The sequence below is a fragment of the Drosophila nasuta genome, chromosome 2L (assembly GCF_023558535.2).
Source record: "Drosophila nasuta strain 15112-1781.00 chromosome 2L, ASM2355853v1, whole genome shotgun sequence".
Lineage (NCBI taxonomy): Eukaryota > Metazoa > Arthropoda > Insecta > Diptera > Drosophilidae > Drosophila > Drosophila nasuta.
In genome coordinates, this window is record NC_083455.1 from 8,289,583 (window position 1) to 8,303,377 (window position 13,795).

Consider the following 13,795-nt stretch of genomic DNA (forward strand, 5'->3'; position numbering starts at 1 on the left):
AAGCTTTATAAAGGAAACTTTACATTTGATGAACTAAGCTTTTCTTAGTTACTTTAACTGCTAATCTGGCATACTTTGCACTCTACTACTATATCAATAAACTAAATAAGGGCTACCAAATACCAAATATTTTTAATATTTGTATAGTATATTAATTCGAGAGATTTTTTAATTATTAACCCACTGTCTTGTTTTTGTTTAAAATGGATAGCGAGTATCTCACTGTCAAGCATACTAGAGGGCTGTTTAAAGATTATTGTTTTCATTGTTGTTCGTTAATATCGATTATAAATTAATTTTTTTTAAGTAAGACAAGTAAGACAGAATTAGAGAATCTTATACGATTTTAGTTTCTTTGAACAAATATGGATTTCATTGAATTGGTTGTCAAAAATGTGGAAACTAGTTTCATTATAAGCATTTCAGCAATTCATTCTGATTGTTGTTGAACACACTTATACACAGTTTTATTTGCTTTACAATTTCTCTCCTTTTATTCGAATTTGCTAAGCGTGCAGAATCGTCAAACGAAGACGACGTATTCTCCCCCATTTGGACTAATAGATTTGCTGGTAAGAAGACGGTTTAATTTGTGCAGCAATTAACATAAAGTGAACTCATTTGTTAGATCCATCGAAATGGCATTTGTTGGTCGCATGAGCTGCCGTGGCAAGTTTGCTGATTGTGAATTATATAAAGGAGGTCGATCCAAGATAATGAATATGCCAAGCATTGGCGAGGACGAACCGGAGCAATCACAATCGCGAACATACATAAAGTCTTATGGCATGGAGCGCCATGAATTGATCTCTATTCCAAGCACAATACGCTTTGTGGCCGGCTCCGCATCGTCCTGCGAGATCAACTCGATGGCCGACACGGAGATGTCCACACTGCGCTATACCTCGCCCAGATCTCTGGAGCTGGAAACTGAAACGTTGTGTCAATCCCGCGTGGAGAATAGCAGCGAAAATAGCTCCATGTCGGAGAGTAATGAGTACACTGATCCTACGTCAAATGTCCAGCCAAGAATGAGCATCGATGAGGAAGAGCTACAGAAACGGCAACTAGAAAGGGGCTCCACTACTTCCATGTGCAGCTGGGAGCCAGAGGAGCCGATGTCTGTGTACGAAGAGACGCCAGACGCCGAACAGGATTCTCATAGCTGCGGCATACCCTTTCTTGAACTGGGTTCCGAAACGATATCCATTTATGGCGATCAGCAAGAGCAATTGGCACCACTCAAGGTACTGCGGCACTCGAACGAGGCGTACGACAATTGGCTGTCGGGGAAGAAGCGACAATGTCAATACAGGCAACAAGCAGCTCGACAGCAGCGGCAACAGCAGCTAGAAAAAGATATGAAACGTCGACAACTCAGCGAACAGAGAGTACAGGAATGGTGCAAAAAAAAAGCGCAACAGGTGCAACAAATTGCGGCAGTCAAACGGAGCGCACACAATTACAAATCAGAGTCCAAGCTGGAGGAACATACACGACTGCGTCGACAAGCGTGGGAGTTGAGAAAAATCCGTGAGGAGGAGGAACGTCGTCAGCTTCAACAGCGAGTGGCATATGAGAAAGAACTGCATCAACAGGAGCGAAAAAAGCAGGCGAATCTTGCGTGGCAGCATTGGATGAAGAGTGCGGCTCAACGGCCGAAACCCGTGCCACTTAATCAAGGCTTTAACACGCTACGTGGCACTGTCTCAGATATCTATATTAATCCGAATCAATGGGTGCACGTTAATGCTAATCCAAGGACCTAAATAAATAGTAAGCAATAAGTCGATAAACAACGCTGACGATTTTTTCATGAAATAACTTTCTTTGCTTACATTCTATGTTACAATTAGAATGCTCTTACTTAAACTATTTCCGGCCACTGATCGCATAAATTATTCAGCAAATTACAAAGTATATTAGCAATGTAATAAGGCTTTGAATTAAACATTCTTATTACTTGTTTTATGCATAATTTGAATTTTCTTTCATTTTTCAATGGGGTTTCATTCATACATTGGCAAGATCATTTTGAATTTAAATATCGATCGAATACAAATTGTCGAAACTATTTAAGAAATACTTTTGTATGGCTAAAAACACCTAACGTAATCGGGTCTTAGTTAACTTAACTGAAAATCTGGTATATTTTGTACTCTTTGGTATATTTTGAATGTAGAACTGAATAGGTGTATTTTAGTATTTTTTGTATATTTTTAGAATAAAACTAAAAATGGGTAGCGGGTATCTTACAGTGAAGCCCACTCGACAGCAGCTTTTTTGTTTAATTATTCTTTGCGTGAGTATATGTATTATTTGTACTTTTACATATTTAAGACCAAAGATTTCATAAATTATTTCTTAGTAATTTGTAGTATATAGTATTTAATAAAATATTTTAATACAGATTACAAATAAACAATAAGCTCATTAATTTAATGGTAACTAATTATATTAATTGGAAAAGCTATGTTAATATTATTAGTAGAATAGTGGCATGAAAAAGTTAATCAAGATTTAATGGTAACTAATTTTGAGTACTAAAATTAATAATATAAAATGTTAGTACTTTAAATTAGTTACGATTAAATCTTGACTAACTTTTTTATGCCACTATTCTATTAATAATATTATCATAGCTTTTTTCCATTTGATATAATAAATAAAATATTCTTGCTTAATTCTTATGTCTCAATTTTCTGAATAGTTTATTAAATTGCAAGGTAAATTTTAAATGTAATAAGGATCTAAAATTAAACAGTCCTCATTAAATCAGTTGCGTCTGTCAGAGAAATCAATTACACACACTCAAACACACGCACGCTCTCAAACAAGCCACACATTAAGGGTACGCCCCACATTCATGTAATCCCCGTAAACAAGAGTAACACTTACTATCAAAACATTTGCAGGCATCCTTTTCACAGCCTAACACCCTTCGGGCCGTTTACATTGGATGTCTGTTTGCCAGTCTTCACATTTCAACCTGGCCTGCTTTGAAGCGCCCTGCATGGCAATTCCCCTTTGATATGGCTTTTGATTCAGGACCAAAACGAAAACTAGAAGAACGAACCAAGCATTGATCTTTAAGCTATAAAATGTATGAATACAAAGCGAACTAATTGATTTCTTTTACCAAAACTTGATTTATTACATGTTTAATATTAAAAGTAATCTTGAACAGTGAAATGTTTGTTGGGAACCAAGTTTATTATGTGGTTCTCTTAAAGCTGAACTGAATCCTGTGAATTTGTTCACCTGTCGACGCTCAGTAGAAACAAAACACAAACACACAACCAACACAGAGAAAAAAGAAAGAAAGAAAACAGAAACTGTGGGAACAACTCGTCGCAAGAGCACCGGAAATATATACAAAGTTATTTAATATGAAAATGGCGTGCAGCTGAAATTTTATTTGAGCTTTGGTTAACCTGGCTGCCAGCCATCCCTAAGCTATTTATTTTTGGCTACATTTCTTGCTCCACAGAACATGGAAATTAAATGTGATTTCATATAGAAATTGACGGACTGTGCTCACAGTAGGACGGGCATATTGTAGCCTTTTAGTTTGACCATTCAGCATATCGTCTAGGGAAATTCTCATCGAATTAGCGCAGAATCTTGATAACACTCTTATACACTCATTTGGGTATATTTATTTGACATAGACGAAGCAAATACATTTTAAATAAAATAAAATAAAATAAAATAAAATAAAATAGCATAAATATAAAAGCAAATGCAGTTTAAATAAAATATAATAAAAATACAATAAAATACAAATATTTATTTTTATTGAAAACTAAAATTTGTTTTTTAGCGATAGCTTATTTTTACAAAATTTTGTAATTAATTAGTTTTTAATGACCAAAAAATTTGTGTTCATTAAGGATAAATTATTTAAATTAAATGTTTTCATAAATTAATTAGTCCTACAAAATTTTTCATTGGTTTTTTAATGATCAAGTAACATAATTTATAGAAAAACTTTTTGAATTATTACGAAATCCTGTGCAAAGCTCTGAATATTTTTTACGGATAGCTCTATGTAAATTCCAAGTGATCTTAAATGAACCAAGTGTATGCAACTTTTGAACAGAGGCCAATAACACAATTTGCGTAGCCGCACAATCAATTTAAATGTTAATCAAATTAAAGTATCTACGCGCTTTTTAACTGCGAAACATGGCGTATGCCACTCGCATTTCGTTGTTGTTTGTGCACTCGAGCAATTTTTTTAATAATTTAATCCACTGCAATCGAGCAGTACGGCGTGCTTGGACCGATTTATTGAAAATAAAAACAAAACATACACACAGACACCCACACACTCACACGCACACACAAAATAAACACGCAGCGGCCTAAGAGTGTGGAAAATAAGAGAAGCAAATATTTTTGCACAAACATTGATTGGCAACTCCTGGCAGGAGGAATGGTGAATGGAGGCAAAAGGAAGTGAATGGATAGCAGGACATACTATATGCATACATTTACACAGCCACTCGCACTCACATACACTCGCACACAAACATATATGCATAGAGCGCGAGTCAGTCATGTTTACACTGCAAAGTCGTGATGAAAAACCGACGCACACTTTCGAGTGCACGAGTACTGAAGTGAAAATCTGAAAATTCATTGAAAACTGATAGCGTGTGAAAAATAAACGAAATGCGCAATCTGAAAACAAAACATGAAGTATCAATGATTGAGCTCTGATGTTTGTAAAGATGCTCTTATTCAAAAGTGCCATCAGTCAGCAATCTCCTATGCGGCATTTACCCGGCTTATCAGTTTCTTACACTCATACGATATAGGTGATTTTATTGATAGTAATATGAGTTCACTTAATATAAAATTTAATTGCGTAATATTTTTGGATATAAATAAGTAATTTATTTGTTGAAGAATCGCGGTGATAATTTTAGTTAGGTTATGATTGTGTTTCTCTAAAAATGCCTTATTAAATACTTGTATTATACTATTATATTTCTGTATTGCTATTCGTAGTTAAATTAAAGCCATGCTAACCTAAACGCACTGCAGGTGAATCGACTCAATTACTTTCATTTCTATGCTAGCACTTCACAAAATATGTCATCTGTTCAAATCCTTCGCAAAAAAGTGCCAGCTATGCAATTTTGTAGTGGCAATTAGCACTGACATCAATGGAAATACAGCCTTTGCGAATCACAACGAGGGTAACTCCTGAATTGAACATGCAAGGATTAATTCTTAAACGAATGGTGGGATAATAAAGTAATCAAGCTGCCCTCGCACATGTAAAGCTATTCGATTCAGCATTAATTAAAATAAATTGGCAAATATTCGGGTTGTCTAAGGTCTAAGTATAGCAAAAGTCAAGTATTGCGCCAACAACAACAACAACAGCAACAGCCTATAACAAAATATTTATAAAATCTATCGGAATATTCGTGAATTCTGCAAAGGATTTGCATCCGTGCGTGTGTGCAAAGGATTTGTGCAATTATTGAAGTGAAATAAAAATGTCAGTCAACAATTTCCTGTTGAACGCCTTACGAAGCCAATTTGCATCTTCTAATTAGCAAGTTATTTAATGCTTCACACTTCAGCAAATTCTCAGCACTAATAATGGAATGTGTTCAACTAAAAGATACTCTATTAGTAGCGCACAACGAAAGCAAATTAATTATGTTAGCTAGCCAAAGGCTACAATTTAAATGCTTAATCGAAAATTTAGTCAAAATAAATTCGTTGGCCTTTTTTTCCCTTCTATAGCTTCCGGGTGTTCCGCAAATGATCACAAATTTGAGTTAATTAATGAAATATGCTGCCAGAGCAGACCACTGTGAAATATGACAAATTTGTCAGAAATTTAGAAATTGACAAAAATTGTTTCATGCATATGCAAACAATGTAGCGCAATATTTTGACTCACGTATCTTTTAGGTATTGCTGCTCTGCCATGAAACGCTATTTTGTGGTAAATAATAATTTAATTAGCCTCACATAAACACCAGCAGACACACACATAAATGCGCAGGAACGATATATAGCTAAAAAGAGAGAGAGAGAGAAATAGAGGAATGGCAGCTTATGACCAGGCCAAAATTTTATGCATATCAGAAATACCAATTATGGCAACATTTTGTTGTCCTGAATTCTAGCCATGTACAATAATTTGAGTGTTAATGCATGTTTGTGTGTTTATGGCACTGTCTGCTGTGTGTGTGTGTGTTTGTGTCTGGTAGCATTTTCAATGGTTCTCGAGCATTAACGTTCAAAAGTCAATTAGTGGTTTTTATAAATGTGATTAAATTAAGTGACAATGTTGTTTACTGTTTTTACGGTTTTGGAATTTTCGTTTCGATTTAATTGGCATAAAGGGGATTGCAATTTACAGTCGAGTTTTGGACAGTTTGTTTGAAAATCAATGAGTTTGCCAAATATATTTGAATTACGCTTTCGATTGTGCAAATGAAAACATTGAACCATTTGTAGACCTACAATTTTTAAAGTAAACGATAAATATCCTAAATTGGGTAATTTAACTACTTTTATATATGAAAAAGAATGCAGAGCCAAAACTAAATTGTATAATTACTTTTCATTACTTTCAAGAACATATTTTCTATGTCCTTCGGCTTTTACATGTCGTTCGCATTCGGTGCCATCTTTTTGATTATTTTGTACTTACAATTTCTGAAATATTGTGTTTTAGACTAAAACAATTTGCCATGCAATTCCATGGTATTCACACATGCTTGTGGTCCACACAAAGCAGCAAGCTTTTAAGCCTTTAAGCGAAACAAAACCATTTTCCACTTGTCACACAACACATACAGACACATATGATGAGTGATACACATGAATACACCCACTCGCACTCACACTTAGATACCGTTGGGCCTTTCAACTGCTTCGCCTTTGCATTTCTCTTATTTTTTTTCGTTTCGTTTTGTTTTTTAAATCAAAAAGCGACACAACGTCAAAACAATTTGTCGTCATTTAAAAGTCGACATTTAAATAAGAAAATGCAAATATGAAGGCAACCCAGGAGCTGTGTGCTCAGGGCCACACAGAGTCAGTCGACGACGACAGACAACAGACAACAGACGGCAGCCGACAGACAGTAGCTCTGCAGCTGCCTAAATGTATGCAATAAAATTTTTTTATGCGCGCGAAAGACGCCGCATACGTTTCGTATGCATAAAATTAAGCCGACTACAGAGACTACGGACTGACTATGAAACCAGGGACACCAACTAGAGCTACGATTGAGGCGGGGACGGGGACAGGGACAGGGAACTTTGGGGCTGGTCGAGCGTGCCGAGCGCAGCTGTAAATATAAAGTGTCAAGCAGTGAGAAGCACACAAGCATACACACATTTATATTCGTTGTGGCAAAACGTGTCTATTACAATTCAATTTGACAATAGGCGCACACAAAAGCCAAACCAACCAGCCGCACTGAGCTGCCACTCATACAGTTGCACATGGCCAGGCGAGCCCAAAAGTAGACTATAGAAATACAGAAACTGTTTTTTTTACACTTACGGCGACTATCAATATTTTTGTGGATGATTTGCTACGTCTAAATGTTTTTTTGTTACTTAATAAAAGAAATTAATTGGATTCTAAAATAAGACAAAATACAAGTCATTGTATCTTAGTTAAACCAACATACCCTTTCAAGATATAATAGGTTGGCCCTGAATGAGTTTCTTTATAATGTGTTCTTATGGTACTATATTGCCATTACTCGTTAAATTATTCAATAAATCTAAGACAAAAAAAAAACAACAAATTAAAAATAAGTAAAATAACACAGATTATGATAAATAAAAGCAAACTTTTCATGTTCTAAATATTTTTTGTTGTTAAGCAAAGTTTTATTTAAATTTTATTTTATTTTAATTTAATTAAATAGATGTTAAAAATTTGTTTCATTCAAAAAAAAAAATTTGAATATTATCATTTAATACAATTAAAAAAATTGTTCTTGCTATGTATTAATAATTTTTTATTGAATTTATACTTTCCTTTTACCGTCTAGGGAAGTGCATCACTGCTTCGGTGTGTCATAAGATACAATTGCGTTGTGGCTGCTTTTGTTTGTTTGTATTTCGGCCATGTGTTTTTACTGCAACGGAAACGTCAAGTAAATTTTTTTTGCAACGTAGTTAGTTGATGAAAAAAATGAAGAAAACAAAAAGTGGAGGGCAAAAAGAAGTGAGAGCGACGCAGGTGGCGGTGGCCACAACAATGGCGACACCAGGCCAGACCGGCGTGGAGCATGTGGAGAACGTTGAGAACTCTACTTTGCCTAGTCCCTAGGGCGTTATTTGCACGTTTCCGGTATAAATATACAACGCCCGAGATTTGTTTATGCGAAATGAAGCGCACAAAAGACAATTCGCATAAATGTTGTTGGTAGTCATACCAGAAAACCTTTTCTATCCCCATCTCCATCCCCATCGCCATCCCCATTCTTGGCAATGTAAGCAAGTGGGTCGCCAGCTCAGTGACTTGTTCCCCGGTGCGTGACTCGAGCGGAAATAAAATTTGTCAGCTTTTTTGCGAGTGTCATGACTTTAAATAAGTCGCAAATATTATGAATTGTGGCACGCTTCAGGGAGTGCTCCACTGAGATTCTGATTTATATCATAATACCACACCGCCAAAAAAGAACTCACATATGCTATCATACTAATTCATTCTCTAATTGAATTTTGTGAGACACACGCAGGTCGCACAGGTAAGCGCCTTATCAATCAATCAATCAGTCTATCAATAGAGTGAACTGAAACTCTATAACTAATCACTAATAAACTTGACCAACACTGTAACCGATAAGCTACTGAACAACTTGGTCAGCACAGAAAAACTTCTAGGGAAGAGACGAATGAAAAGGTGGCTGATGCCTTGTGTATGGCTTGGCATGACTACAAATCAAATAAATAAATCATATGTGAAAACTTTTTCACTTAGGCAATATTTTTACACAAAAACTGTTGTACTCTTCGAATTACAATCGCCATAAGTCTTAGTTGGCTAACCTGCTGTGGCACACTGTCACAAAAACAATTTGTAAAGATTATTCAAATTACCGAAAATATGTAAAAAAAAAATTTAATTTTACTATACACACAAAAAAAAAGCATATTCTCTTGAATCATGTTTATATGATGTCAAAACTCGACGCGGAGGGTAAATTCTTAAACGAAGACAAAAATATATATTTACCATCATGAAATTCAAGAATAATCTGCAATCAAAAATGGAAAATTATAAAAATTGAACCAGTAAGTCAAATCAAGATTCCTAAATTCTTAAATTTAGGTTGTCAAAATAAAACAAAAATTAGTTGTGTAATAATTAACAATTTTATAACATTCACCATGTAGATACGAACCATCTAGAGTTTGAACTAAGGAACAACGACTACTCGCACAATGATTCATGGCATCTCCGCTATAGAGTTAACAGCAGCAAGACCAGAATATAGCTTCTGTTTTAAGGTAGATTGAATTAAAGTCTAAAGTCTTGATTTAGGAAACAAGAACAACATTCTCGAATTTGAAGGCTTTTCTATCTAAAAGATATTTTCATCACAAAACGATGACCGTAGAACGAAATCTTGATTTAAGAACTCATCAAACTAGAAATCTTGTTTCAAGATTTTTTTATAATCGAAAAGTTCTTAATTGAAGACCTATAAAATATTTTTCAATCAAGTAAGTCTTCGTCAATAATTTCCTATTTTATTTGTTTCAGGCAATTATATTTAAGAGTTTAAACGATTTTAAACCACAGTGCTTCCGTTTTGCAAGCTAGCTTGGCCAAAAGTTGATCCAGCTAGCCTTAGGCTGTAACTTGAAAACTTATTTTCCCACACACAAGCTCGCACCAAGAGGAGTGTATCTTTTATCCTGTTCGCCGCTTACCATGCTAGGCAAAAGTGTGGATACTCGTATCTAATATCTCCACAAGGCAACCCAAAAAAAAAAAAAAAACCAAATAAAATATTCAGTTGCCGATGATGATGAATGGCGTTTTGGTTAGGTTGCGTGTGTGAGGGTGTATATGGGGGTGTGTGTGTGTGTGGCATAGTTGCTGCTGCAACATGTGAAGAAATTCACATCAATTTGTAAGAGCACAGGAAAAAATTTTTTATTTCTCAGAGATACAGCTACATAAAGCATTTTTGTCTATTTTCAACTAAAGCGTAGTTCTCTCTCAGTTTTGGTTTAAACTGGACTTTGGCTTTAAGCAGACGAATACCCCATTTAGTAGTGAGTACCAAATGAATGCTGAGTACTGACAACTGAGTCTGAATACTGTGTCCAGACTGGTCACGTATTATTATCGTTTTGCATTACCCAACACGAAGCTTGTCCAGTTGCCAGCCAGGGCATTCATTTGATTTCGTTGCCAACTTATAGGCGTTGTGCATTTGACTCCAACGCTTTGTGCTTTGGCCACATTGTTTGTTGCTTTCGTTTTGTTTTTGGTTTTTGTGTGCTGGGCGTTGACAGCGTCCGTCAGATTGTCAACTGGCCAGGTCGTCAGGTCGTCGGGTCGTCAATTGATGGCGTTGCTGATAACGTGAGCTGCTCGCCTGGCAGACCCACTAATTTTTTATGGTCACCGTCACGAGGTCGTCGCTATGAGTTTCGTTTCTCTTCTTTTTTTTTCTGTTTTGCCTCCTGCTTGTTGGCCAAATGTCAAATTGTTTTTAGAGCTGTTCCGACTTTAGTTTTCTTTTTCGTTTTCTTTGCATTCCGATTGTTTTTTTGCCATCCCACGTCTTTTTTTTTGTTTTTTATTGTTATCGTGTTGCGAGTTTGCTTTGTAATCTGCGTTTGTGTTTGTTTTTGTCTCTGCTCTGTAGCCTGCTTTTAGGCGCGCCAGGGATTACTATTCATTTCAATGCTACTTCTACTGACTGACCCATGTATGTGTAAGTGCGTGTGTGTGTAACCGCAATGTGTTCAAAGCAACCAACAGGCAACTCGAAACGTGCTCATTTCGATTGTGTTCGAGGGCAAAGCCAAAGCTGAGGTGCTCAATTGATGGGCAACTCAATTAAAGGCTTGCGGTCGCTTTGAGATCACTTAAAGCTCAGATTCAGCAATCAGATTCAACAGTGCACAATCAATAAAATTTAAAATCTACTTAAATTGGTTAATTCAATTAAATTGTTTTTAGAAAAAGTCACCTAGCTGGGTTAAACAATTAAAATATTAATTTTTAAAATTCTAAAATAATATTAATGCATATAATTTATTAAATTATTATTGCAAATCAACATATTTTTGAATTTAAAATAATCCCATAAATCACCGAAATAAAAACGTAAATTTGATATATAATTCCTAATCTGCTGCACATCAATTTAATTTAAAATGACATTTTACACTAAATTTCATTAGTGCAACTATTCTTATGGTTATTAATGAAATTTTCACATGTAAATTAATTTGAGTGTTTTATGTAAAATGTATAGAAAGAAGATACTCTCTTAAATTCAATTATGAACAATTTAGCTACAAATACTTTTCAGAATAGTAATTTATGCCATACAATTGCTTCACCTTTGATTTCTTAACTTGTCCTGCTTTAAAGTGTAGTCAATAATTTTAGACTGTAGCGTATCCAAATGTCAATCACAAATCAAATTATAGTTGCCGAATATACGCCTCATCGATTTCGAAATATAGTAACTCCATATGGCTCTCTGTGTGCGGCATTAATTAATTTTATATTCATTAGAATATGTATAATTTATATGAAAATAATTTGCGTAACAAAATTCAAAATGCATGGAAATCATCTTAATGGTAAATCTCAAATCAATTTGCCAAAATACCGCACACGCACACACACATTTGCATTCAATCGCACACACAGACACACATATTCAAACATATGCGTAGATAGATAGATACATTTAGATATCCATACATGCGTGTGCATGCACGTGCAATTGAGCAAAATATAATCACAGGAATTTATCTAAAATAGCCTCAGAGAGAGCGAGAATCAGGAGGTCATTGAGGCCATCTACAACGTCAACAATGAGGACGACGACGACGACGACGACGATGTGAACGGCATTTACATAAGCTTGGTGTGCCATTTTGTATCTGTGTATCTTAAGCGAAGTGTATGCCGTTGAGATGCAACCCGCAGATACACAGGAACTGCAATTGAAGACATTTGTCATGCGAAGAGTTTTGGTTTAGTCAGACTGCAAATTCGGTATGAGGCTGGGACGATGCATAGCTGAGGCCACGGCACAACTTTGGTTAATTATAACGGCTGCTGCTCAAGTAGGCGGAGTGATTAGAAGAGGTGGTTAGGTAAGGGAAGGGGTAGAGTAGTGGAAGCATGGCAGACAGGGCAATTGTAGCCGGCGGCTGTGCAGCAAATTGCAATTCCAAGAGACGCACCGGAAGGAAGTGTAAAATTCAAATATGACAAATGACATGAACTTAAGCGGCTGCTGCTGCTGCTACTGCCCAAGACTAACACATATACACACACACTCACTCACCCACACAAAAGATTTATTGTGTGCGGTATGTGGAAATTATGAATATCTTAATATTGTGGCATAATTTGCAGTGAAGAGGTCAGGGATGAGCTTGTCTCCTTCCAGCTTTAATTAATAATTTTGTAATTTATCAATTTATATTCTCGACTGGTATGCAACAACATGATTGCATACTTGCAGGCGCAAGCACAAATATTATGACAAAATGCACTTCAGAATCAATGCTTAAGAATCTCAACGGACCCTGAGTCTGTCTGAGTGGGCACTCATTCATCATGGCCAAAGACGATATTGTTCAATCAATATTTAATGCTGATGCCTTTGAAAGCGTTGATTTTGTTGCATCATGATGCATCATCAGTTTCTGCCACCCGCACACACATTCACACAATGAAGTAGTTGAAGTAGCTTATGCAAACCAAGAGACTTATGTAGCTCTAGAGCAATAAGCCTATTGTGGCTGATTCTTAGTGCTAGATCCATAAGCCTATTGTGGTAAATTAGCAGGCAAATCGAAGCTGAAAAGCTGTTTACCGCTCCATTTGCGATGTGTGGCACAAAGTTCATTTAACATAAAGATTTACTAGTGGTAAGTATGGTTAAGCAATAATGATCTAGATGCAGGTAATAAATATGACAGTTGCACCAACTTAATTGCAAATAAATTACACCTAATTTATTAAAAAAAGAAGGGAATTAAATTAAATTGCATTCCCATAGTATAAAAGAAAGTTCAAAGATACATTTTAGATTTCTTTTAAATATAGTTTAACTAACTTCGGGACTATTATTTTGAATTTTCACCCATTCCACAGTGACTTTTAATTACTCCCGAATTTACCGCATTTAAGATGATTATTATTATTATTTATTTACTTAGGTCTCGTAAAAGAACAACTAAACTTTAATTTATGGCTCCACTTTATGGACTATCCATTAAATATTACCTTTCATTGTCTTGCTGGGGGAAGTACTTTGAAAAACTTTTTCTCAAACTTTGGCCATTCACACGCACTTACACACAAACTCACACACTTACACATGTTCACTTAGAGCGGAATGCAATCAAGTGAAATGTAAGCCAAATCAAAATCAAACACTTGCCACACACATTCAAGCAATTCGCTTACAGTTTCCAGTTACAGATTGTTTAATTGTGTTCGAGGTTTAATCAAAATATACTATGTTCAAATATACGAGTACAACATATATTGCAAATGGGTTAGAAGCAGCATCAAATGTACACGA

At 35.6% G+C, this 13,795-nt stretch overlaps 1 protein-coding gene and 2 long non-coding RNA genes across 5 annotated transcripts; 2 read left to right on the plus strand and 1 right to left on the minus strand.

The window, feature by feature from the left end:
• Window positions 1–412: 412 nt before the first annotated feature.
• LOC132798475 (coiled-coil domain-containing protein 34) lies at window positions 413–3,096 on the plus strand. 3 transcript variants are annotated; one of them, XM_060810342.1, is made up of 3 exons: window positions 413–572; window positions 629–1,776; window positions 2,916–3,096. In XM_060810342.1, the coding sequence occupies exon 2, from the start codon at window positions 639–641 to the stop codon at window positions 1,767–1,769; it is 1,131 nt and encodes a 376-aa protein (XP_060666325.1). In that variant the 5' UTR covers window positions 413–572; window positions 629–638; the 3' UTR covers window positions 1,770–1,776; window positions 2,916–3,096. The 3 variants fall into 3 exon arrangements, with proteins under 3 accessions (XP_060666325.1, XP_060666326.1, XP_060666324.1); XM_060810343.1 differs by lacking the exon at window positions 2,916–3,096 and adding an exon at window positions 1,857–1,978; XM_060810341.1 differs by lacking the exon at window positions 2,916–3,096 and having other exon boundaries at window positions 414–572; window positions 629–1,978.
• Window positions 3,097–3,375: 279 nt separating this feature from the next.
• On the minus strand, window positions 3,376–6,730 carry LOC132798476 (uncharacterized). The gene is made up of 3 exons (XR_009633947.1): window positions 6,603–6,730; window positions 5,927–6,044; window positions 3,376–3,643 (listed from the first exon to the last, which is right to left on the minus strand). It is a non-coding gene; the product is annotated as an uncharacterized LOC132798476 (long non-coding RNA).
• A 2,346-nt stretch (window positions 6,731–9,076) lies between these two features.
• On the plus strand, window positions 9,077–9,980 carry LOC132799013 (uncharacterized). The gene is made up of 3 exons (XR_009634007.1): window positions 9,077–9,293; window positions 9,396–9,509; window positions 9,766–9,980. It is a non-coding gene; the product is annotated as an uncharacterized LOC132799013 (long non-coding RNA).
• Window positions 9,981–13,795: the final 3,815 nt, after the last annotated feature.

What these genes read in the sequence shown, in the direction of transcription:
- LOC132798475 (XM_060810342.1), top strand. Translation starts at nt 639, where the DNA reads ATGGCATTTGTTGGTCGCATGAGCTGCCGTGGCAAGTTTGCTGATTGT.